Here is a 25081-nt window from a genome sequence, read left to right as displayed (position 1 = left end):
AGGTGTGTGGACTTCAACTCCCAGAATTCCCCAGCCAGCCTGGCTGGGGAATTCTGGGAGTTGAAGTCCACACACCTTCAAGTCGCCAAGGTTGAGAAACACTGGCTTAGGGGGTCATGGGGAAGAGTCCTGGGCATCAGCCTCCCCCTACAGTTGCCTACCAGGTTCCGTCTGAGGATGGTGGGAGTCACAGCCCAACTCATCTGAGGATTGGGGCAGGCTTCATAATACTGTACGAAACATGGTTTGCTGGTTTGTGACCGGGTAACAGCGGCTTATAAGCCAAGGCAGGCAAATCAGCACACCCTCAGCAAGTGGTGGTTTGTTCAGTTAAACCATGGCTAAGCAACTAAAGTCTCCACTGTATTGTTATTTATTAGTGTTTATAAATGTGGGAAGGAAGGAAGGGAGGGAGGGAGGGAGGGAAGGAAGGAAGGAAGGAAGGAAGGAAGGAAGGAAGGAAATGAGCTATTTGGAAAAGTAGATAAGCAATTGATTTCTAACTTCTCCCTTCTTCATACTCTGAACCTGCTTTCTTAATTGACCTTGTCCTCCAGCCCTTTCAGTGTTGGAAATCCTTTATGTCAAAGATTGTTGGTCCAAGCCTAGGCCTTGAGGGGCAAGGGCTGACATAAATCAAACCGGGAAAAACCATCAATAACAAGATTTTGGCAGCCAAGAAAATAAACCATCCAAACGATAAAGCACGGATGTAATAACCTGTAAGCTAATAAACGGACCAGACACTTTGATAGCCCCGTTCTTCCACCAGCGGCGGTCGTTAATGGCTGATTTGGAGCCTCCAGGCTGATGCTCCGCTACAGACGGAGAATATATGTTCCCCTCACCGGAGGACCTAAAGGCCAGCTTGGCTGTTCCAGCGTTTTGCAAAAGAACGGAGTGGCATCCGTTAGCAAAGGGACCCCTATCCTTCCTTTCAGCTCAGCCGTAGCTGCCCCGACAAGACGGAGCGCTTTGGGAGAAGATGCAACAAACGACAAAGGAGGTCCACAAATGGCCAAGGTTCCAGGTGGGTTTGATTCAGGGGGTCCTGAGTCCAACCCAAGACCGTTGTCACGAAGGAGCCACAGGCTTGTTGAAGGCTCAGCATTTTTTGCACTCAAGCCACACCATCGTCACCAGTAGGATAGGCCACAGCAGTGTTTCTCAACCTTGGCAACTTTAAGATGGGTGGACTTCAACGCCCAGAATTCCCCAGACATGGCACGCAAGGAGGAAAGGAGGAGGATGGAGAAGGAAAAAGAAAACAGCAGTTGGTTGTTGAAATGTTGGGGTTTTGGTGTTCTCTGAGTGTGTTTCTTCTTGGGAAAGAAGCAGACTCCAAGAACAACCAAGAACCCAACGTTTGCTTCTGACGCAAAGCCAATTTACTTGGCAGTAAAAAGCAGAGAGAGATTGCCTGAAAATGTAGCAAATAACCAGGGGGCCATCCATAACCGTGGACACTCCTTGACTTCTATATAATTTTTATTTTTATTTAGTTATGTTTCACATTTGTCATTGCCCATCTCCCTAGAAGCAACCTTGGGCAATTTACAGTAAAAGAATAAATATTAATCAAAATACAGTAAAACCATAGTCCTGCAAATAATAAATATCCTCCAAGATTGATGGTGAAATTATTAGGCTCAGGGAGCGTCCGCAGGGTGCCAGCCGCCCCCAAGGTTGGTTATGTCTCTTCTCGCCCCACTGAATCTAATGCAGACATTTTTGTAAAAAAATGTATGGTTTTAAAAATAAGTAGACTGTACAAAGCAATGTCTCCATGCCAGCCCAGGTCTCTACGCACTGTCTTTCTTTAGGCAGCCAGTTGGCGAGGAGGCTGCGCTGATGCCTACCCTGGGAGTTGCCAACCTTGCAGCAGGGCACCAAGGCGATCGATCCATCAGTCCCTAACTCTGCTCTGTCCTTCAGCTTCACGGTTTAGGGAGTGCTTTCAGGGTGGAGAAAGAAGGGATGCGGAACCCCCCCTTCCAGAAAGCGTGATGGTAAACCGAGCTTACTGACGGAGACCCAGAGCCATCATCCACACCCAGTGGGAAGATGGTGCAAGGTGCTGATGGTGAAGGCGGTCAGGGTTAAGCATGGCAAGCTTTTCTGTGGACCTCTGCTGCCCTCTAGAGGAACTGCCACGCCAACGTTCTCCCCTTCCCGCTTCCCCATGGCACAACCGCCAGATGTGCAGGAACTACAGCTCCCAGAATTCCTAGCCAGCCTAGCACGGAACTCTGGGAGACGCAGTCCCAATGTCCCTAGAAGGCAGCAGAGGAGGAATGTAATCTGAACATGCTTTTCCATTTTAGTCTGTACAAGTTGGCTAAGATTTTAAAAAATCAACACGGTTGTTGAATAGTTTACAAGCGTTTGGGGGCTGGAGAGGAAGAGTCTCATCTCCAAGGGCCTTTTCTATAATAATTTCAGAGCTGAGAATCGTTTTCCTCCGAAGAACGCCCTGTTTGATTTTTTTCTGATCTCTCTCCTGGCCTGCCTTATTTCAGTTCAAAGGCACTTCATCTCGATTTTGCATTCGTTTGTGTCTTTCAACCCTTGGAAGCAGGGTTGCTCCCCCCCCCCCAACAACAGTCCATCAAGCACTGCAGATAAATCATATAGAAATTAAAGGTCTGCAGTTTTCAGGAAAGAAAATAAGGGCCGTTCATCTCAAAGACATGCCTGAAAGCATGAATCCGCGTCCCTTAAATCAATGGCGTTTAAATTAACATTTGCTATATTGGTGAAGGGGGGGGCATTAATTAGGAACATTTTGATTAGCTATAAAAAGATGTTCCCAATTAATCACTGGGCGCATAGATGTTAGAGCCTCCCTTTTAAGGCATGCTAATTTTTTTAGAACTGGCATTAGGTTGAATGATTCTGTTTGGGGGAAGCCAATGTTCCCTCTCCTCCAGTTAGTGACTCCACATTGGTTACGCATGGTTGGAAGCGGTGGAGGGGGGAAGAGTTAAACCCCAAAGCTGCCTGCACACAACGCATAAGCCATGATGTGGCTTGCTCGTTTCTCTCTTAGCCTAATGCAGTGTTTCTCAACCTTGGCAACTCTAAGACGGGTGGACTTCAACTCCCAGAATTCCCCAGCCAGCAAAGCTGGCTGGGGAATTCTGGGAATTGAAGTCCACCCGTCTTAAAGAAGCCAAGGTTGAGAAACACTGTTGTAATGTATCAACCCAGCCATTCTGGTTTAAAGTTGAGTGAAACTGGGGGATTCTGGCTTAGCCAATAAACCGCAAGTAAACAAATCAGGGCTTAAGGCGTTCTAGCCCGTCACTGCAGGTGCCCATCTACCCATCTCCAGCCCGCTGCCCCTGGTATTTCTTTGGCATCCGGTGTTCGTCTGCCACCCCGTCGGGGCAGAGACCCGGCCGTTTCGCCCTGCCAGGGGCTTCGACCCACGACTTCTCCGAAAACGCCAGGGGAAAAGAACGGCCCGAGCAGGGGAGGCGCTCTGCACGCGCCCAGAGGCTCCCGGCGGGATGAACAGCTCCGCCCCGCCCGACGCTCCGCCCGGGAGGAGGAGGGACGCGAGCAGAAGGAGCCCAGGCTGGCGCAGGAGGAGGAGGAGGAGGAGGAAGCGATCGCCGGGAGGGTAAGCGAGCGGGCGAGCAGGCAGGCGCTGGGCGTTGCTTTCCGCAGCCCGGCTCGGTCGGAGGAGCCGCGGAGCCACGCGCTTTGGAGAGCCGCGGGTGCCCCAGCGCGTCCTGCGCGCCCGCCCGCCCGGCTGGCGAGGCGGAGGCTGGGCGGGCGCCGCGCGTTCCCTTCCCTCCCCTCCCCTCCCCTCCCTCTCCCTCTCCCCGCCGGGGAAGGGGACCCGCGGCGCCGGAGCGCGCCCCGCGACAGCCTCCACGCCGCCCCGGGCTGGGGGGCTTTGAGCCGCGCGCCCCCGGAGCGGCGTGGAGGCCCTCCCGAGAGCCCGCCGCTTCCCCTGGAGGGGCAGCCTTCGAGCCGGGGCGCGGGCGGGCTCCGGGCTGGCACCAGGCGCCGAGCCGAGCCGAGCCGAGCCGAGCCGTGACTCCGCGGGCTTGGCTGGGCGAGCAGCTGAGCCGGTGGCGAGAACGAAGCCCCGGTAAAGGCGTGGGGTGGGACGGGGTGGGAATGCAGCCCCGCGGAGGCAGCGGGGCCCCCGGAAGCAGCTGGGGCTCACGGTTAGGGCTGCCAGGCCAGCTTTAAAATCGCGGGATGGGTGGCTGGGGGCGCTCGTTCCCTCCCCGCCATGCCAGCACCCAGCCTAGCGGACCCAGGTTGGAGATCCAGGCCTGCGGGGGTGTGAGTAAAACACGAATCCTCAAGAGCAGCGTTTCTCAACCTTGGTAACTCTAAGACATGTGGACTTCAGCTCCCAGAATCCCCCAGCCAGCATGCTGGGGTACTTTTAAGGTGGGTGGACTTCAACTCCAGGAATTCTGGGAGTTGAAGTCCCCAGGTCTTAAAGTTGCCGAGGTCGAGAAACCCTGCTCTTGAAGATGGGCAGCTGTTTAAGGGGAATGTTGATTTCTGTATGCAAAGGGGATGTGAGGTGAGACCCCCCGATCCATTTTACCTGGCCAAAGGCCCGAGTGCAAGCGCTCCAGGGAGGGGAAGCACCTGAGATAGCAGAACTACAACTCCCAGCAATCTTTGCCCTGGGAGCTGCAACCCCAACAGGTGTGGAAGGTGCTAACTTGAGGAAGCTCAACGTGGTCGATTCTCTTCTCTAGCGCCAAGCCTTTCTCGTTGCCTGCCCACTGACAGGTTAAACGTGAAGAACCAGGGTCGGAATCGAGGACCACCTGCCCAAGAAGCAGGGCAGGGGCGGATTTCTGCCATGGCAGCCCAACCCATCCCAGTCTCAAAGCAGGCCAGAGAGGTTGTGCGGGGCATCCCAACAGAGGTGGTGTGCACAGCCTTTGGGGCCACGATCCTGGTGGTGGTGACCCAGTATGGGAAGATGGGGACTCTTGTCTCGGTGGAGCCTGACGCGGTACCTGAAGGGATCAGCAGACCTTTGTGGACCACCAAAGTTCTCCTCGGCAAAGATGAGGTATTCTTCCTCCCTGCCCTGCCTCAGTTTACCTGCAAACATCTCCCTTGTCTTCCTTTATTCCTCTGCCTCCTTTGTTTTCTGGGGAATCCACCAGCTTTCTTGGTGACTTAGCAAGATTGCCCAACCATGGAGGTGAAGTTTGGGAGAAACGTTCTCTAAGACCATCTTGGCTTGCTTTCAGCCTCTTGTCCACATCTTCGCCAAGCATCTGGTGACCTCGGTGTCTCAGGAAGCTGGGAACAAGGCCGTTCTCCTGGCGATGGCTCTGAAGGACAAAAGCCTAGAAGGTATCCGAACGCTGCAGGAACTCATTCTCCAGTGTCGAGTGTGGTGAAAATGGGCCGGAAGGATTGTTTGAATGTCAGAGAACTCTGGCTGAGGTTAATTCTGGTTTGGACGCAAGCTTGATTGTGTCCATACCGTTTTCTTCCCTTTTAATGACTCTCTTTTTGAACATGGATAATGAACATTTGTGGGTTAGCTGTCACACACATCAGGTTTCAGTTCATGTTACATCAGCAGGCTGTATAGCAGTGTTGTCCAAACTTGGCCACTTTAAGATGAGTGGACTTCAACTCCCAGAATTCCCCAGCCAGCGTGGCTGGCTGGGGAATTCTGGGAGTTGAAGTCCACTCATCTTAGTGGCCAAGTTTGGACAACACTGCTGTATAGGAATCCAACAATTTGCAAATACCTGAAACCTGGCTGTAACCGTTAAAGTTAAGTCTGATGTTGTACCTCCCTGGATATTTTTTTTACAGTTCAGTTTTATAGCAGTTGGAAGTAGTTTGGATCATGGATGATATTCACATATCCTCCTACTGAGGGTTTTCTCCCCATCCTTCCTCCTTCTGAAGGCCACCTGAATAACTTCAGAATAACTTTGCCGCCATCTTCTGCAACTACAGTATTTCATTCTTGAGTAAGAAATAAAGGAATTGCAGTACGTTTATAGCCATGTTTGTCTTTCTAATGGATTCCTTAAAGGAAATTAAAAAGGATTGGTTCCACCCTAACCTCACGTCTGTCCATTTATGGTAGCTGATACTCCTAGATAGTCATTTCAGCTGCTGCTGTTTCTTAGCACAACTGTAAATTACTGGATGGGAAAGAATGATGGGGCTTGTAGTTCTACCATCACATTTTCAGCATTATAATTCAGACACGCATGCGAGACGAAACAGATCCATTGATCGTGAAGGTCTTAGCAAGGGTTCTTCAGGTCTGGAGAACTGAAGTAGGTTTGGTTTCAGAAAAAACACATAAAGGCCGTGCAACAGCCACGCTCTAAACCCAAGACGGTAGTTTGCTTTTTTGGAAATGCCCCAGACCAGAAGGCCTGTGAATAGATTGGTCACAGATATATCTTTTATTGCATGGATTTACTAGGAGTGGAGTGAAATTTCATAAATGTTGGTGGGCTTCACAATGTACTCAGCCATGGTTTGTTGAATGAACCACAAATGTTTGCCTAGCACCCCAGATCATAAACCTGGTGTTTGCAAACCACTGTTCCTTGGGGTCACGCACAACCCTAATAATTGCTTAGAGGCAGGGTTCCTCAACCTCAGCAACTTTAAGATGGGTGGACTTGAGAATTCTGGGAGTTGAAGTCCACCCATCTTAAAGTTGCTGAGGTTGAGGAACCCTGGCTTAGAGGTCCTTCTCCCCAAAGAATCCGATCAGATCCTGAAAGATGAAAACATAACAAAGTGAAATGGTTTGGTTTCTGAAGATAACATGGGGGGAGGGCAGGGCATGAAGGAGCAAGAGAAATGAGCAAGCATGAACATGATTCCCTTGACCGTATTTTGGAAGCAAGCCACAGATCACCTCTAAGATCCATGTTTAACGACGGGGAATGGGAAGGCCGTTCTCCCTCTTATGCTGTCCTTGGAATGCAGGGTCCAGAAAGAGCAGGAGACATCAAAGGATTGATGGCACAGCTCCTCAGGAAACACACGGGATGTCACGGTACCGACCGTGGAAGCCAAATTTCTCCAGGGCAATTAGCTCCAAGATGTGAAGGGAACTCCCATAAGAAGAGCCAGCAGAATTTAGAGGCCAAATACGGCTGCCTTTGCAAGGAAAAACAGGAGGAATGGTTGGAGGCCTTGGGTGGTCACCTGGAGAAGACCACCTGGAGATCGATGGCTTCAAATATCTGAAGGGCTCTCAGGGAGAAGATGGGGCTGAGTTCTTCGGGTCTGTTCCAGAAGACCGAAAGGGTACAGAGGACTTAAATGAGAGGGAGGTAGAGGTTGGTGGATGTCACACGTTTCCTAGGTAGGGAGGCGGTGTAAGCTCTCCCGTGTGAGGGTTTGAAAGACTGGATGTACCCCTGTTAGGGACAAGGTAACCTGTCACTATGGCTGGTGTGGGTCTTCCAGGCGCTGTGGTCGTGTTCTTGAAGTTTTGTTTCCTAACATTTCGCCAGCACCTGTGACCGGCATCAGAGTGCCGGAGCACAGACAGGAGCAGTTCTCTCTGTGCCCAGGGTGAAGTGACCCTTCTGTGGGTATTTATATTGATCTGGGGGGGGGGGGGGGGGAGTGTGGGGGGGGTTGGGTTACTGAGTGGCTGCTTGTTTTGGTGTCAGCATCTGTGTGTATCTTCCTGGGGATTAGGCAGGGTTTTTTCTTCTATTGAAATGTTAATGAGGGGCTGCTGTCTGTGCTCCGGCACTCTGAAGATGCCGGTCACAGGTGCTGGCGAAATGTTAGGAAACAAAACTTCAAGAACACGGCCACACAGCCCGGAAGACCCACACCAGCCATCGTATGCTGGCCGTGAAAGCCTTCGACAATACATTAACCTGTCACTGTTTGTGACCTCCAGGATGCGAGGGTGTGTAAATTAAGCCCAGGCTTAGAATGTCTTTATTTTGGCGCTTTTGAGTCAGTCTTGACTCCCGGCGACTGCCTGGACCAGTCCTTGCAATTTTCTTGGCAAGATTTCCGAAGTGGTTGGCCCTTGCCACCTGCTTCTTCGGGCTGAGAGAGAGGGACTGGCCCAGCTTCCCCCAGCTGGCTTTCTCCCAGTTTCTAGCCTCCCGCCCCAACCCAGCGATTCTCAACTTTGGCAACTTGAGGACGGTGGACTTCAACTCCCAGGTTTCCCCAGCCAGCAGGTGAGCGGCTGGGCAGGTGAGCCGCGCCAGCCCTCCCCGCCGGGTCTGAGGTCGCCTGGCGCAAGTCCCGGAGCGCGGCGGCGCCGGAGGGGGGTGAGGGCGGGCAGGGAGAGGGAGGAGGAGGAGGAGGAGGAGTCTCCGGGGAAGGTGCTGCTCCCGTCCCGGCGGAGGGGGGGCTCGGCTGGCCGGCTGGGCGAGAAAGGAGGAAGTGCCGGGCAGCGCACCAGGTGGGCGGCCGTTCCTGGGCCGGGAGCAGGCAGGTGGGCTGGAAGCCGCGGGCGAACCCGGCGCGGCGCGGCGCTCCGGCCCGGGGGAAGCAGCTCGCGCGAACTTCGCGGCTCTCCCGGGCGCCAGTCGGCCCGGGGTGCGGGAGGCTAAGACGAAGCCCGGGCGGGACGGGGGCGAGCGCGATGGGCGAACCCAGCCGGCTTGGGGCGCCTGGGGCTCGGCGGCGGAGGGAGCGAAGCCGGGAAGCGGGGCGAGGCAGGCGGCGGGTCGGGCGAGCGGGGCCGCAGCTGGCCCCTCTCCCTCCCCCAGAATAGACCCCCCCCCGTTCCCCCTTCGGGCCCGAGGTGACCCTTCCGGGCGGCCCAGAGAAACAAACTCCTGGGAGTGAAGAGACCCTTGAGTGAGGACTTCTCCTCCCCGAAAAGTTAGCAGGTTCTTCCCGGGGAGTCCTTGGGATGGGAGACCGCGTCGAAATCCAAGGGCTGTAGGCCAGATGGGGAAATAATTAAAAAAAAAAAAGTCCAGAGAGACGACCATTTCTGTATCGGGCTGGGAGATAGGCAGTACATCATTTAATAAATTAGAATCAGTCGTGGTATTATGCTACCTAATGGGACCCAGGAAGTGGTACCTGCTTCTGGAATGACCCCCCCCCTCCCCGCTCAGATCTGGGTAGCTCCCATCCTGAGGATGAACTGGGAGTCTTTAAAAACTTGGCTGTTCTTCCAAACCTTGGGGTATGGTGATGTCAGTGGTGGGGTTTTGGGGGGAGGGGGTTATGAGATGGGGCTCAGATAGTCTCCTTATCAATTTTCTGTTTTTCAACTAAGCTGCCCGCAGGAGTTCTGGAGTCCAGCAGCCTCTATATGCTAAGAAAGCTTCATAAACTTATCTGTAAAGTTTCCAGAAGTTGAATTGGACATGAAGGAGATTTATTAAATGATCACACACAGGGCTGTCCACAGAATATGGTCAAAAAAGTCAAAATGACACCTGTGATGGCGCGATTGAAGCACTACCTGTATTTTTATGTGACACACACAAAAAAACAGGTGGAACATCAATCGTGCCATCACCGCTGTCCTCTTGACCATACTCTGTCAACACCCTGATCATATCCATATTTGCACTTGGTTTTGGAGAAATCATATACTAAGTGTAGGGCAAATTCACCCACGTAGAGAGGAATCACACCCCTCTTGTCTTCTTTTCAGAGTCACTATGTAAACAGAGCTCCAGTACCAAGGTAAGCACATTTATATTCTGATTTTCTAAAGGAGGGTTTGAATATTTCATCTTTTTATTTTTAGCTTCTCTGATTTATCTCAAGAGGGCGGAGGTTGAAAATTAAAAGAAACGAATCTTCTTAACTCAGAGAACGAAGGAGACAATCTGCATTTAAAATTACTGTACGCTCTTTAGGGAACAGAGAAAACTTCTAGACTGAGGCACAATAGTTGTTTTTTTTTTTTTTTTTTAAGTATTATTCCTCACAGAATAACCTGCAAAGGCTAGGAGCTGAATTGGGATCTTCTGAATAGAAAGCAAGTTATTGACTACAGAAGTGAGACTCATGTAGGAATATGCCCACCTGAGCTCAATCCAGCTTATAGGTTGGGTTCACACGTTACTCAGACCTGTGGTTGTTTTTAGCACAGCCTGCTGACCAAGTCACAAAGGATTGCAAAATTAAATCGTGGGTTGTAAATGTCTGGCTTCTCATCTCGTTTTAATTCAATGAACTGTCTCATGTAGACTTGCACAAGAATGGACCATAAAGGACCCTGGCTGGCCATGTTTTCACAACGTGCAACTAAACAATGGCATATTGAATTAACCCAGTAGCACATCACACTGAAAGATCAAATAATCCCACAGGCTGCGTCCACACAATAGCGAGTGAAGTAAATTTCACTGAGTTCGATAAGATGTGTCCCCAAAAATACCGAGGGTTATGGCATTATGCTGAATCCCACTAGTCTGAATTCAGACATCTGATTATGATGCACTCTGGACACAGAGCAGATATTTAGATTAAATGATGTCTGTCTGTCTTTGCATTCCTGTAGGCTGAATTTAATTCTGATACTATTCAAATGGGGGGGGGGGGGGGGAAGAGGCATCAACTGCTTTGAAGTTCCATGGAAAGGGTTTGGGGACTTAAATCTAGGAGAAAATCACACGTGCCTGAGGCTGCACTGAATGTTCTTACCTGAAAATAACCCCAATGGGAACTGAGAGCAGTTGCTTCTGTGTAAACATGTTGGGGATCACGCTGCAAAGTCTCCTTATCGTAAGACTCTCTGTGTTAAGAATAGAAATATTTTAATTTTGGCCAGCCTGGTTTTCCCCAAAAGGTTTTGGCACTGCAGTCCTAACGATTTCAATAAAGCCGCTTTCAAGCCCATCTGGTTCAAGCAAGGTAGTTTGCAATCCAGCAAAAGGCTCCTAAAAGTAGAAGTGTCCTTTAAGAGGAAGAGTCCTGAAATCTGGGGCTTACCAGGCAGCTTGAACAGGAGATCTCTAGAAAACCTTAGAACCCGAAGTAAAAAATTCCTAGAAACCAGCCAGTGCAAACTGTTTTGCCCTCATGTCGGTTCCAAGAAAACCACAGGACATGTTGGGGCATCCAACTTGAAGCAGGCTTTTCATATCCGCCTACAGGGATCCAGACTGGGGGCTCAAAGAGGTCAGCCCCTTCCCCACCCCACACAAAACGCTCCAAGGGTTTGCTTTTGGGTGGCCCGCGGTCAGCCCCGACAGGTTTATCTGCGCTGATGAAGCAGGAGGCCCTAAACACCCAGTCCCTGCTGAGTAAGCTCAGCCCATCTTTGCTCAGAACAAACAGCAGCCTGGGGTGGAGCTCAGCCCCACCTGCTTTGCTCATGGAGGAAGAATCTGGGTGAGAGCAGGAGAGAAGCGGCTGCTTGCTTCGAAGGAATGACGGGGATGGCAGGAGCGCCAGCCGAGCGTGCTCTTCTTCTTCACAGCGCACGTGGGTTAAAAGCAACACAACAGGTTGGGTGGGTGTGCCCACGAGAGGCAGGGTGAGTTCCAAACTTCTCCCCCTGCCCCAGCTTGCTTGGCACAGGTGGGATGACTACCTCCGCTACTAGAATAACCTGCGGTAGGGTGGCAGAATCCTAGATGCTGTGGGTGGTGACGGATGGAAATCAGGCAGCTGAACCAAGCACCCTGGCACGTGTTTCTTGGGAAAGGCCACCTCTCATCTTCAGCTTGGCTTGTTTGCAGAAAAGGGTGTCTGGGCTCTGCTGCAGGTTTGACTCACTTTGGGGCTGGCCAGATTCTGATCTTTGGAGTCCCTCGGGCAATGCCCTTTTGAGTTGCTTTTTGCATTTCTGGGGGGCACGAGATATCTCTTGTTGGGAGAGGAGGGCCCTGAACTAGCCAGGAGTGGAAACTTGATGGGGAAAGTCACAGAAGGTACAGACCCGTGGAGAGACGCCTGGGTCAAGGCTTTAACCATGGAGTAAAGCAGGGTTGGCTCTTACTATTTTGAAAAAAGCATAATTATGTCATTCTGTAGAGAAAGTAGGGCAGCGTGCGGGCATGTCTGCGTGTAAATAAAATTGCTGTAAAACCTAATACATACATATACATACATACATACATACATACATACATACATACATACATACATACATAAGGTAGCAGCAGCTGGTAGAAGACGACAATCATTTGCTGGGGCCCTACAACCACCTGAGGAATTAGCACTGGTTAGAAGCACAACAGCTGGATCCATACAACGCACCAGCCAAAACCAATCCAGCAAGCCGTATTATGAAGTTGCGGGATGCACAAACACAGCTTGCTTTCACAATTCATAAGCTACAACTAGCCTATGAAAAGAAGGCAAAGCCAGGAGTCTTATCTCATATCTCGTTCTTTAAAATCAGTAATATCTACTGAATACATTGAAAGCAGTCATGTGGTCTCTGACCTTTGGAATCGGAACTGGTACAGTCCTCTCCCAGAGGTTTTATCTACCTTACCTGCAGTTTGTGTAACTTAACCCTCAGTATGTGACATTGATGCGTATCCAGCAATAGGCCCTTAACAAAAATTCAAGTGTCTCTTGAACGAGGGTAGGACCTCCTGCCTTGTTGCACGTTCCTATTAATCCTGCAGAGCTGGAAAAACGCTAATAATTCAGTTTTTAGTCTGGATTCAGTGATTCTTTCTCTGAATGATACCATTGGAGATCTATTGGTTTCCCAAGCCACTCAAAGTTGTTGAGAGTTGGACAGCATACAAGTTCCATAAATTATAATTATTATTATTGTTGGTCACATAGCCAGATGTTTAGACTGGATTTGACATTTTTGTCCACCCTAAGTCCTTCCCAAGGACCTGGGATAGGCAGATGTTAGTTAATAATATTAAAGGTATTGTTGCAGGATATATTATTGTTGGTTGCAGAGTCAACCAGATGTTTAGATTGGATTTGGCATTTTGGCCCACCCATCGAGTCCTTCCCAAGGACCTGGGATAGGCAGATGTTGTTTAATTAATAAAGGTATCGTTGCAGGATGTAATATTATTATTGTTGGCTGCACAGTCAGCCAAATGTTTAGACTGGAGTTGGCATTTTTATCCACCCATCGATTCCTTCCCAAGGACCTGGGATGGGCAGATGTTGTTTGATGGTGTTCAAGGTGTCGTTGCAGGTTATAAGCTGTCCCAAGTAAAGCTTACTTTTGCAATGGGCTGATGGTGATTTTGTCAATGCTGATGGTGTTCAATTGATGCTCCAGAAGTTTTGGGATTCACCCAAGGGCCTATTACTATTGGTGCTCTCTTTGCTTTCATTTGCCACAGTCATTCTCTTTGCAGGCCTTTGTATCTTGTGATTTTCTCCAGTTCTTTCTCTTCTCTTCTGCTGTCTCCAGGTATTGCAATGCCCACTGTCCAGACTTTTTTGCCTTTTTTATCCACCGTTGTTAAGTCTGGGGTGTTGTGTGGCAGGTGCTTGTCTGTCTGAATTCTAAAGTCCCAGAGCACTTTATTTTGTGGTCCCACCAGTTCTTGCTGGCTGGCAAATGGTATTTCTTTCAGATATTCCCATGCACCATTGTTGCTACTTTGTCGCGCCGTTGATGATGATAGTAATGATGAAGACGATGGAGCATCGTCATAATTTTAGATCCAGTTTGGAAGTAATTCACGCATTGGCCCAAATCTCAACTCATCCATCAGTTGTGTTACCTTGCAGAAGGCCGAGTTTTTAATTTTTGGGTTCATCTTTGCAAAACTTTCTTGAAAGAGAGGCTTTTTCCTAAAAAGAAACACTGAAGAAAAGTGTGTAGTTTATTTTGGCATAGGCTCTGAACCTTGCTTAACCCTTCTTTCTTCCAAATAAATCCCTAGAGATGCAGTTTACATGTTTAAAGAACAGCTCAAATTTTACCCAGCCAAATGATAATTCTCCCTGTCCAATCTGGTTTTTTTGTCTGGGCTGTCATAGAACCAGTAAAGGAACATCGCTCCTTTGCAAACTGGGTCTTCAGCGGGAAGCTAAGAATCCTTTTTAATAGCAGAAAAAGGCAGGGAATCTTCTGGTGCCTTAAAAACTAATATTTTTTTTCACAGAAGTTTTCGTCCTTCGCAATCTGCTTCTTCATCTTCTAGCACGGGTCTCTTTGGGTTATTTATTTACCTGTTTAAAGCGGATTTCGGCTGCCTCCCAGCCGGTAGGACTACTTTTGTGTTATTCCGAGGTTCAGCTGAAAAGCAAACAAGGAAAAAGGCAATGCCATCTTGGTCCTCTGCCACTCTCTTTCCCTGGCTACCAGCTTGATGTTGTCTTGCCAGCGGGTTAATGTTTATGTTGTGACTAGTGCCAGGGAGCACCTGGCCCCAAGGCTCTTTCCTTGCCCAGCTCCCCAATAGCCACAGAGGAGCAAGTGTTGACTGAACAGGACATACGATCCTCGGGAGGGCTGTGGTGGCCAACTGAACGGGGCCTGGAGAATCTGAACTTCTGAATCCGAACTTCTTAGCTGCATCGTCCATCGTGCAATGCTGTGGTTTCCGGGTTAAGCTCGAAGTTTCTGGCTGGGGAACTGCTCAGCCAACCCACCAGCTGGAGTTACTCATCAGATCAGTGAGTTCCTCCACCCTGTGCTTCCCCTTCCCCCCTCCTAGGGGCAGGGAGAGTTGTATTTTTAGGCTCCTCATGTACTTGTAAGTGCAATTCAACTGAAACTCCTGCACCAGGGACCGCATGGGGGTGAGTAAGCATGTGTCTTGCCCTGGAGAGAGGCCAACCCCAGGAGCTAAAGAGGGCATACGTGAACGTTACGCGTTCATAACAAAGACCACAGGTCTGGAAAGCTCACGAGAGTGGTGGTTTTTCCACCTGCCCTTCGCGAACTCTGGAAGCCTGGATTTGCTGGACAGGTAACGGAATATCTGAAAGCTTTGGGTGAATTGGCAATGGCAAATGTAACAGATAAGGTAGAAAGTTAGGGAGGGGGTGGATATTTTAAGTTGCCCAGAGATGGTCGTCTTCTCCTTTCAAATAAGCGATTGCTTTCGTCTGTTGAAATGGTGGGCTTTCTAAGATCGTACGCCAGTTGCATTGAAGCCAAATTAGATGAGTTGGAAATCAAATCAAAAAACAACAATTATGGATTGGGGTAGTAGTGATATAACCAGGTTAAATAAATAGCCCCTTATTCAGACATGGGTGGATTCCTCTTATTGGATGTGTTCAGACAGATGTTGGACAGGATGTCTTAATTGTTTCCTGCTCTGAGCAGAGAGTGGGGCCCTTCCGTCTCCCAAAGTCTGTGATGAATGAATGAATCTTAACCAAAGCATTTCTTAATTACAGATAACACTGTAATTGGCTAATGACAGCTTGATCTGTTCATTATTCTTAGGCTGTAGGGAAACGGGCAACTTTTTAATTTAAAAAAGTTGCCCATTTGCCTCTTTATTAAAAAATGTAATTATTTTTAATGGACGTACTTAAAATGGGGCAGCTGTTTTGAGTAGTTGTACTGGCTGGTCTTTTCACAAAGGCGCTGCCATACCTGCCATGGAAAGAAAATAGGGACAGGTCTTCGAAGTGGATATCTCTTGGCATACACGTGTCCATGTCTCTAAAGACAGATGTGTCCTTTTCGTCTCTCCAAAACTATTATTTTAGTCTTGTGAATCTTTCCAGATTTATAGCGCGAACATTAGATGCTGGCAGTGGGGAAAGTCATGATTGTGCAAGCCTTTGGGTGGGATGGCACTTTTTCCAGATACGTGCAAGACTGTAGCCCTAAAACTCAAGTGATCCATTTTTGCTTTTTTTTACAGAATCGCTATAAAAAGCGATTCTATTCCAATGCTTTCCTGAAATGAGCTGTAGGGACCGTAACAGTGGGAGGGTTCATAAAAAGTAGGGTTGTTTTGGAGGAAGGAATGACATCCTGGGGCTGTTTGGGCTGCAAAGGCAGAGGGTGTGGTAACCCTAAGCCTCTTGAGAAAAGGTATATTTTGTACAGAATGCCTATATAGGGACTGACGGCTTCTCCTTGGCAAGCAAATAGGGGAGCAGAATTTACCACACCTAAACTAAGCAAAGCCGAATAAAACGGAGCAGCTGCTCTTTATCTTCTGTTGCTCATCTATCATAAAGTTATTCTTGTAATGATTGCCTTCCTTGGAAAAATTGTGTGTGTGCGCGCGGGTGCATTTTAATTCCCAGAATAGAAGGTGGGATAAATGTAAGGAATGAACAGCTAAAGTTGGAAAGGGGATAATCGAAGGGACTCTCTCAACGCGCTCCCTCAAAATACAAGCGTATTATTAGTTTGATGCTAGGAAAGAGACGTCTGGAATAATCAGGATATACAGCGCAGGAGCTCCACACCCCTTTTGGTCCTGGAATCTTGGACGCGTGACGATCTTGCTTAGCTTGGAGTTTGCAAACAGAGGCCCGGCACTAAGGGGAGAAATGAGATCTGCAACCTTGCAAGGCGCTTGCTGGACTTGCTCCCAATATCCGCTGGGCTGTCTTTGTGGAATCTCTCAAGTCAAAGAAAGGAATCGTCGTTTCTGTTCTATCGGAACTGAAAGGAACAAGAGGGCGTTTTTTCTTTTTAACCCCAGCAGTTGGGAAATATAACAGCAATTTCTGGACGTTTGAGCATCGTGTGACTTTCTTATTTAGATATAAAGGGTGTGCCGTTAGTGTAACTGTCAAGGCTGTGCAACGCTTTGGGTTAGATTCCAAAAAGTAGCCCTGGTCTGTGGTGCTTTAAAGCGGCTGCATCGTTGGCAGCCACAGCGGGCTGTGTGTAAAATAGATACTTTGCTGTGTTTTGTTCGGGGTATTAACGAGGGATATATTTAAACCTCCTCCGTAGTAAGAAAAACAGGGCGCAGCAGTCTGTTCGAATAGGAGCGTTTCAATCAAATGTAAATATAATTCTGCATCTGCTAATGAGATGGGCAAAGCCCCCCAACCAAGCAAAGATGTCTGGCCTGTCCAAATCTTTTCCAGGCGTGTTTACTGGGTGATGGGATAATTTTAAGCTTTCAACTATATTACTTCTCCAGTCGTGAGGGCTATCCATTTCCATACCCCAAAGCCAACAAATTGCCATTCCCAGGAGCGTGGGCAAGTTCACCTAGCACACCCCTATTTTGAATAGGGTTAGCGTGTTGGATGTGGATCCAAATTCTCTCTTGCTGGGGAAGTTTACTTGTTGACTGGGCACCCATCTCTTTTGGCCCAGCCGATCTCGCGGGCTGGAAACTCCGGAGTGCCACAATGGACTCCTTGGAGAAGGGAAAGGACAATTTCAGCTGGGGTCAAGAGAGATGAAAAAGAAGAACATAGAAGGACTTGACAAGGGGACTGCTTCCATTCAGCAGCTTACCTTGAGCTTTTCCTGCTACTAGGCAGTTTTCCTTGTGCGGTGCTCCTCCCTAACCAGTTCACCTTTGCTCTTCCCTCTCCAGCAGATGAATACCACGATGCACACCAACCAGTCTTCTCCCGCCCCAGAAAACCTCCTGACATCCAGCATGGTTCCTACCTCGTTCCGGTTAGATTTCTTCTCTCCTCTGGTGGATTCCAGCCATTCGATTGTGGAGGACGGCTCCCAGCTAAGGGCTGATCAAAATCACTCCCAGGAGACTCAGCCCCTCTTTTTGACCACATCCACGGCAAAAGTAATCTCAGGCCTCTTTGTCTGGACGGCTCTGTTCCTTACGTTCCACCAGGTAGGTGGTAGTGCTGCGCGGGCCTGTTGGACTCCATCTTTCCTGCTGGCTGGCTAAGATGGGATAGGATGTGGTCCACATCTGTAAGGCACCAGTCTGGGGAAAGATCGCCAAAGGCCATGGCTGTCTGTTGAGGTTATAGGGAGACTTGCTTCCTACACATCAGACTGAGAAGACAATGCTATCTATGTAGAACTTCTCTGTAGCTTCTAGTGGCCACCCCGGATTTGAATCGTGGCACTGTGTGTGTGTTCAGACGCTTATCCAGTTGTTCTTAGAAAGAAAAGGGGAAACTGTTTTCAACTTGGAAACAGGGATCCCGTGCTTTGATGATTTTGTTGCTTTCTTTATAATGGTTTTTCTTTTTCTGGCGGGGGTAACATCATACCTTGCAGGGTTTGTATCTTACCCAAGGAAGGCAGCTAGGCCTTCTGAGTTGAATAGGGTTTTCTCTCTGGGCAAGCTTGTAGAGGCTTGCCATATTTGCGTAGGAAGTTCTACTGCTTTTCAATTCTGGTATTTTATAGAAAAATGATGGCAGTTATTTCCAGCCTGCTGGCAAGACCTTACCCTCTCACCCTCCCTGGCTGCTTGTTCACTTTCTGTTTCCATCAAAAGTGTACCCCCTTTAGAAGTAGGAAGTTACAGAACTGCCACGCCTAGTATTTCGCCACTGGCCATGCTGTCTGAAACTTCTGAGACTTGTGGAGCAAGCACTTTTGGACGGCCACAGATTTCCCACTGCTGGTGAAGAACCCAGCAACCTTGTGAGCCCTGCGGCTGTATCTAATGCCAGGTTGAAGACCACACAAGCAGGTGTGTGCGTGTTCATGCCCCCAGATCCTGCTGTTCTTAAGATGGTCTTTGGAGGGGACAAATGGGCTTGTATGAATACCAGTGATCACATCCAAAGCTAGCTAGAGCACATAGATCCCTAACATTGTGTTTTTCTCCCTGGAAATGCCATATCTGATCCTGTGTTGTGCGTCTTCCCTCCTTTTTCTCTTCTCTTAGATCTTCTTGCATCTGAAGAATTACACCATCCCCAACGAGCAGCGCTATATCATCCGAATTCTCTTTATTGTTCCCATTTATGCCTTTGATTCCTGGCTTAGTCTCCTGCTGATTGGCAGTCACCAATACTACATTTACTTCGACTCGGTGCGGGACTGCTATGAGGGTGAGCTGAGATTCACAGCTGTACCTGGAGGATTTAGTGCCCCATCGGCGGGCGTGTACGTAGGCATTCTGTAGCAAACTGAGCTGACGGGCCCAAGTTCAAAGGGCAAAATTTTACACAAGCCACACAGGGAAGTGAGAAGTGTTTCTCGGAAATTAACGTAGAAGCAGAGGACCTTTTTCCTCCGGGACACCCCATTTGTAGAGACTTAGACATGCATGGATTAAAGTCAGTCGTACTTAAAATCTTGTGAATTGGCTACAATTTCCACCACATTTAATACTGAATACATGTCTCTCTTTTGCAGCATTTGTGATTTACAGCTTTCTGAGCCTCTGCTTTGAATACCTTGGAGGAGAGAGCACCATCATGGCCGAAATCCGAGGGAAGCCCGTTGTGTATGTAGACTATTACTTACATCCATCCCTTGCTTACAGTTGGGAGTATTCCATGCCCAACGTATCCTTAAGGTCCCATGCCTGTGCTGATTTACGGCTCTGCTTTTTCTTAGGTCTAGTTGTCTCTATGGCACTTGCTGTCTCCAAGGGATGTCCTACTCAATTGGGTTTCTCAGGTTTTGCAAGCAGGTGAGTTGCATCTCATAGAACAGAGCAACAGCTGATCAGTTTTCACTTCCATGTTGCTTCCAGGGAAGCTGTTCTCTTTATTTTTTTTTCAAACTTATTTCAGCATTTTCCCCTGGTGCAATCTTGCAGATTAGCGTTCTGTTAGTTGTGTGAAATATTTACCTCTCTCCTGCCTTTATAGGCATAGAGGGAGACCGTTGCAACTCAGCCTATGAAAGTGCAACCTTAGCACAGGGAATTGGTTGCCTTCCTGATTGCTGGACACCAGCTTCCATCACTCCTAGCAACCACCAAGGCAGATGGGAGCATTTGTGGGACGCTTGGGGTATATCAGATTGCCTGTCCTAGGTTTGGACAAAAAACTGAGGTGTAAATTAAGTGACTAGGGACAACAGAGGCATAGAAACTGGGTGGTTTCAACTGAGCCCTCCCTTCGTTGTCATCTGCTTCCTTCCAGGCCACGCTGCAGTTCTGCATCGTCAAGCCTGTCATGGCAGTCATCACCATTGTTCTCCAAGCGTTTGGGAGATACCACGATGGCGATTTCAAGTGAGAATGGAGGGGGAAAGGGGAGGAGCAGGGAAAAGGTCTGGCTCCCAGCCTGTTTTGTGTGAACTTGGACAGGCTTGGAAAGGGGATGCTTCCTAACAGGAATTCTGCCTCTTTGAACACTTTGCTCTCCAGCATCCACAGCGGGTACCTCTATATCACCATAATCTACAACTTCTCAGTCAGCCTGGCCCTCTATGCCCTCTTCCTCTTCTACTTTGCCACCACGGAGCTCCTTAGGCCCTTTGAGCCAGTCCTCAAGTTTCTCACCATCAAGGCAGTCATCTTCCTCTCCTTTTGGCAAGGTGAGTTGCTCCCTTTCCTGTCATGGGTAGGACGCTGCGTTGAAGGCCTGAAGTGTGGGAGTTCAGTTCTCCATTAATCCACGAAGTATGCTTCATGACCCAGGGACAGCCATCCTCTATCAGCTTAATGTATTTTGGATGTCATTATTTCGTGGGGAGAGAAAGAAGATGCCCCTTTTCTGAGTTTCTTGGAGAAAGCGCAAAATCAACATAGAATAAATCATCCTAACTCTTTCTAGAGTTGGTATTTCCATTGTGAGTGCTGATTCTTTTATAGCAATACAGATGGTATCAGCTGGCCTAGGAGAACTCCAAATTTTGAAAGACACATGTGTGTACAAAACAAAAGCCTTGAGAAGTCCCTCTCCCTTGGAAAATAAATACTGAATGAAATATGAGCTTGCCCGGAATATTGGCTTGTTCTAGTAGGACTCTTATATTTTTAGGAATGCTGATCCTTCCCACCCCGAGATTTGAGAAAAGGAAAACTGGGTTGGGGGCAGAGGGGTGATTTGTCATTAAACATCTTTCATTAAAAAAACTCTTTTAAAAACTCTTAGCAGGATCTTGTGATTCAGAGCAATTCTGGTGCGGGACAATTATGCAGGTTCCTTCAAACGCTTCTTGGACCTGTAGGAAATATCCACTTGTGAACCTAGGGCCGACAGGTCCACTTGTGAGCCTGAAAAACCAAATCCTCACACTGATGATGCTTTGCAACCATTCCCATTATGCAGGGATGCTGCTGGCGATCTTAGAGAAGTGTGGGGTGATCCCGGAGGTCCAGATCATCGACGGGAAGGCGGTGGGAGCTGGAACCGTGGCGGCAGGATACCAGAACTTCATCATCTGTATTGAGATGCTGTTTGCGTCCATTGCTCTCCGTTATGCTTTCACCTGCCAGGTGTACCAAGAGAAAAAGGAAAGCGCAACAGGTAATTTAAGTGAACACCCTTCAGTTATACAAGAAGTAGGCAGCGAAAGGAAGAGATGAGCCAGCAGAAACGTCAGCTGGCGTCTCGATTCTTTTCCTAGTGCCAATGAGCAAGAATTCTGCATGTTTATTTTCCTTCCAGTTCTCATTCAACTTGATTAAAAATAATTTTCAAGTGTCTTTCAAAAGAGAAGTTGGTTGAAATGTCCGAAGTTGGAGCGTGTTCTTACTTATTTAGTGAGAAGATGGCCAAGGAGTGATGGCGGGAATAGCCTGTTTTCTTTATAAAATTCTCTCCCCAGGAGCCTATGGCCTCCCTAGCTTCCTACACATCTGTTAAAGAGGGACGTTTCTCCTATGGGGCTCTTGCATTTTGGGAAGCGTTAGGGAGATTTCAATGAGATGAAAAGGTATAACAACTCCATCAGCAGTGGACCCTGTGCCACCTCCAGTAATCAGTTATATACTGGGTTTCAACTTCGTAGAAGGCTGGTAGGTGCAAGTGAACTGAACTGCTTCCTTGAAAAAGTATACTTGCCCATTGATTCTCTTCTTGTCTCTTTCTTCTGCTTCTAGCAGGTCTTGCCCCATTGCAAAGCATTTCCAGTGGGCTGAAGGAAACTATAAGTCCTCAAGATATAGTTCAAGATGCCATCCATAATTTCTCCCCAACCTACCAACACTACACACAGCAATCCATGCAGGAGGCGGAAGGTGGGGGGCTTGAACAGAATGGCCACCTGGGCCCTCAGGTGGAGAGCTCGCAGAGCAAGAAGAATAAGAGTCTTGAGAAAAGGGTGCTGATAATCTCCGACGATGAGCTGTAACGTGCATCTTCAAGGAAGGGGACTTTGTATTTTAGACAGATCTTCTTGCCTCTCTCCAGCTCAACAGCTGCCAACCGAATCAGACGACGTTGGTGAATGAAGCAAGGGAGGTGTCTCATTCTTGTTCTCTCAACTGGCTATTGGGGGAAGATGCTACGTAGGGCTGACTTCCTAAATACAACCAGGCCTCCTCTTTGGGCTACAATCACTTGTTATTTGTTGTTGTGGCAAAAATAGCCAGGAGTTCCTGCCGGACTTATTCTTGGTCTCAGTGCCTGGCAGCCAGGAAGATTGAGGAAAACAGCAGAATTTCTCAATGGATGCAGCTCCTCACGTCCCCAGCGCATGGAGAAGATACTGATTATAGGCACAGAGAAGGAACAAGGGAACGTAGGAATGGACTAAACTGGATGGAATCAACATTCCTCGTTCAGCAGTTGTTGCAGCTCAGTCCCACTGAAACTGGATTCCCACTGCTATCCCTCTGTTTGTGGGTCTGATCCACTGGGCTGGGAATGAACAGCTTGGAGTCCCAGGGAAATAAAAGCACTTTTCTTTCCAACGCTCCTTCCCACCACAAGGTGCTGAAACAGGGTGAGGAATTAAAGAGTCAGATTCTTTTGTGAAGTTGCATTGGGGCTGAAAAGCTTCCATTCCTAGTGGTTATCTTGGATGTCAGAGGAATTGTGACTTTATCTTGTAAAAAAGAGGGATAGGATTGCATTGAAGGCTATTTTGGTAAACCAGTGGAATGGATGGAGATCAGGACGTTGGCATTTGGAATGTCTCAAAAGCCAAGTTGGTCTCCATAGCAGAAATAGAAATAATTGAGAATATTAAGGCAAAATCAGCACTACTTTTAAAATCCTTCCATGTGAGGCCTGCTTCCAAACACCTATACGGCAGGTCCACACAGGGACAAAGCAGCCTTCCTCAAACTGACTTCTTTCAGGTGGTGGACTTCAGGTGGACTTCATCTCCCACCATTTCCAGCCAGCACAACGTTGGGGTAAAGGCTGAAGTGTGTTAAGAGGTTGTCAGCAGCTGGTGTGAACACCACGACTTCCCCATGGGGTGACTCTGTTTATATACTTCCTGTTTTGGGGGTTCCAGCTTCCAGAGTGATTGCTATGAATCTCAAGTGTAAATCTGTACATTTCAAAAATATAAGTTACATAAAAATTTGTAATACTTTTCCCAGTGCTGTCTAATACTGACAAATCCCTTTCAGAGTACCCAACCCCGCTTGAGTGTTTTGGCTGCAGTCAGAAAACATACCAATTCAGAAGTCTCTGGTCGAATTTGGGATGGGTTGCGGTTGAATAGTTGGTGCTACAGTTCACTTAACTGAAAACAAAGGAAGTATCACGGTGTTGAAGTATGGTAGAGGATCTTTCCAGCTGTCAACGTAAAACAGGAAGAACTCTTCGCCCTATGCTGCAGCCGGCATGTAGGTCCCGCTGGCCATTCGTAATTTAGCCTTCCTGGTGTAAGGAATGTCATTTTCTCTCATCTTCTGCGATCTTAGATTTGTTTTGCGCAACCGAGATCTACCTCTGTGGCTGCATTCCGTCTTCAGACAGAGCGCAAAACTGAGCTTTCAAATCAACCCTGATTCTTCCCTCCCTTGTAAACAGTTGGCTTGACGGTGACCAGCAAGGGGAGTTTGATAATCACTGTATGATCCTTTTTATTGGCCTTTATTACAGTAAGGTGACACTGTCTGCTACCTGCAAAATTACATAAAAATGTTCCCTCTCTGTTACCTTCCAGAGGGGGTCATAAGCTTCAGAATGCTACTAGATCAGTGTTTTTCCAACTGGGCAACTTTAAGAGGTGTGGACTTCAATCCCCAGAATTCCTCAGCCAGCATGCTTTAAGACAGGTGGACTTCATGCTGGCTGGGGAATTCTGGCAGTTGAAGTCCACACCTCTTAAAGTTGCCAAGTTTGGCGGGGGGGAACCACTGTACTAGATAAAGCATTGAAGAAAGAAGAAGAAGAATTTAAATTTGTATGCCGCCTGACTCTCAACGACTCTGATCACAGACAAGATCCAATCTGAAACCAGAAAATGCTTTATTGGAAAGGTTACCAAAAAGCCACAACGGTTGCAGCTTAAAATTTACAGCAATAAATTAACATGGGGGAGAGGGTGTCAAACGAAAACAGATTGGACGCACACACACAGACGCACACCACACGCCTCACAAGACAGGCACCCACATTACTTGATATGTCAATAATTTATTTCATAATAAAAAAGCAACACAAAAATAAATACTGAAATGAAATTAAGTTGCAGAAACCACAGAGAATAGTCATGTAATTAGAGCGTCTGGATCTGGGCTGCAAATTCCAGAGGAGCGCTAACTAGATTGCAGAAAAGGGGTACATAAAACTCTCTGCTGCCACCTGAGATTTTTGCAGCCCAGATCTGAAACCATATATGTGATTTAAAAAAAAAAAAATACAATTTTATGATGCAAGGAGAGAAACACTAGGATCTGCCAACAACAAAATCATGCCAAATTTCTAAAGCATGTAAAAAAAAGGGGGGGGGAGGGAAGGACTCCATTACTACAAGAAAAGCTCTTTTCTTAAAAATTAAAACAAATTTAACTGATTTTTATAGGTGAGTGCTTTGTTTTTTATATACACCAATAAGATTCAATCCCTTATTTATTTATTTATTTGACAGAGGCGCCGCCCAGCTCCAAATCAACTCTGGGCGGCTCGCCACATAAAAAAACAAAACAAATATACATTTGGAATAAAAACATGAAACAAATTAGGGAGAGTCACCACTGGCTGCTGACCCTCCAAAGACGAGCATGTCCTTCCAGGCCCGTGTAAGCCAGCTAACCAGCTTTCAAATACCCAAGGACGATTGCATATGTTGTGAGACAAGGGGCTGATTACCCAAGAATTTTCAGTTGCATCACCCATGGGAGAGAGATTTTTTTTAAAAAAAGAATCTCTGCCTGTAAAAAAAAAACCCAGCACACATGCATCTGATATGCTAGCTTGTGATACA

At 48.0% G+C, this 25081-nt stretch overlaps 2 protein-coding genes across 9 annotated transcripts; both read left to right on the top strand.

Annotated features, from left to right (window-relative positions):
* The first annotated feature begins 3519 nt into the window (after positions 1-3519).
* PSMG3 (proteasome assembly chaperone 3) lies at positions 3520-6075 on the top strand. Of its 5 annotated transcripts, XM_088147971.1 has the most exons (4): positions 3970-4102; positions 4768-5056; positions 5241-5346; positions 5821-6075. In XM_088147971.1, the coding sequence occupies exons 2-4, from the start codon at positions 4841-4843 to the stop codon at positions 5844-5846; spliced, it is 348 nt and encodes a 115-aa protein (XP_088004097.1). In that variant the 5' UTR covers positions 3970-4102; positions 4768-4840; the 3' UTR covers positions 5847-6075. The 5 variants fall into 5 exon arrangements, with proteins under 5 accessions (XP_088004094.1, XP_088004096.1, XP_088004095.1 ...); XM_088147968.1 differs by lacking the exon at positions 3970-4102 and adding an exon at positions 3520-3625 and having other exon boundaries at positions 5241-6013; XM_088147970.1 differs by lacking the exon at positions 3970-4102 and adding an exon at positions 3574-3625 and having other exon boundaries at positions 4734-5056; positions 5241-6013.
* Positions 6076-8326: 2251 nt separating this feature from the next.
* TMEM184A (transmembrane protein 184A) lies at positions 8327-23899 on the top strand. 4 transcript variants are annotated; one of them, XM_088147963.1, is made up of 10 exons: positions 8327-8416; positions 9632-9663; positions 17400-17663; positions 18678-18843; positions 19151-19241; positions 19355-19430; positions 19888-19979; positions 20115-20284; positions 21022-21219; positions 21798-23899. In XM_088147963.1, exons 3-10 carry the CDS (start codon positions 17403-17405, stop codon positions 22043-22045), a joined length of 1302 nt encoding a protein of 433 aa, XP_088004089.1. In that variant the 5' UTR covers positions 8327-8416; positions 9632-9663; positions 17400-17402; the 3' UTR covers positions 22046-23899. The 4 variants fall into 4 exon arrangements, with proteins under 4 accessions (XP_088004089.1, XP_025031478.1, XP_025031479.1 ...); XM_025175710.2 differs by lacking the exons at positions 8327-8416; positions 9632-9663 and adding an exon at positions 14219-14541 and having other exon boundaries at positions 17403-17663; positions 21795-23896; XM_025175711.2 differs by lacking the exons at positions 8327-8416; positions 9632-9663 and adding an exon at positions 14602-14837 and having other exon boundaries at positions 17403-17663; positions 21795-23896.
* Positions 23900-25081: the final 1182 nt, after the last annotated feature.

Source organism: Python bivittatus, unplaced genomic scaffold, assembly GCF_059951505.1.
Source record: "Python bivittatus isolate LINGU-HERP-01145 unplaced genomic scaffold, Pbiv_v1 ctg000560_np1212, whole genome shotgun sequence".
Lineage (NCBI taxonomy): Eukaryota > Metazoa > Chordata > Lepidosauria > Squamata > Pythonidae > Python > Python bivittatus.
Note: the sequence above shows the minus strand (reverse complement) of the source record. Positions and strands in the feature narration are given on the sequence as shown.

Excerpts from the sequence above, each read along its gene's own strand:
- PSMG3 (XM_088147968.1), top strand. The coding sequence starts at position 4,841 with ATGGCAGCCCAACCCATCCCAGTCTCAAAGCAGGCCAGAGAGGTTGTG. Across the intron at positions 5,057-5,240 it reads TTCTCCTCGGCAAAGATGAG|CCTCTTGTCCACATCTTCGC; the intron begins GTATTCTTCCTC and ends GCTTGCTTTCAG.
- TMEM184A (XM_025175710.2), top strand. The coding sequence starts at position 17,403 with ATGAATACCACGATGCACACCAACCAGTCTTCTCCCGCCCCAGAAAAC. Across the intron at positions 17,664-18,677 it reads TGTTCCTTACGTTCCACCAG|ATCTTCTTGCATCTGAAGAA; the intron begins GTAGGTGGTAGT and ends CTCTTCTCTTAG. Across the intron at positions 21,220-21,794 it reads GAAAAAGGAAAGCGCAACAG|CAGGTCTTGCCCCATTGCAA; the intron begins GTAATTTAAGTG and ends TTCTGCTTCTAG.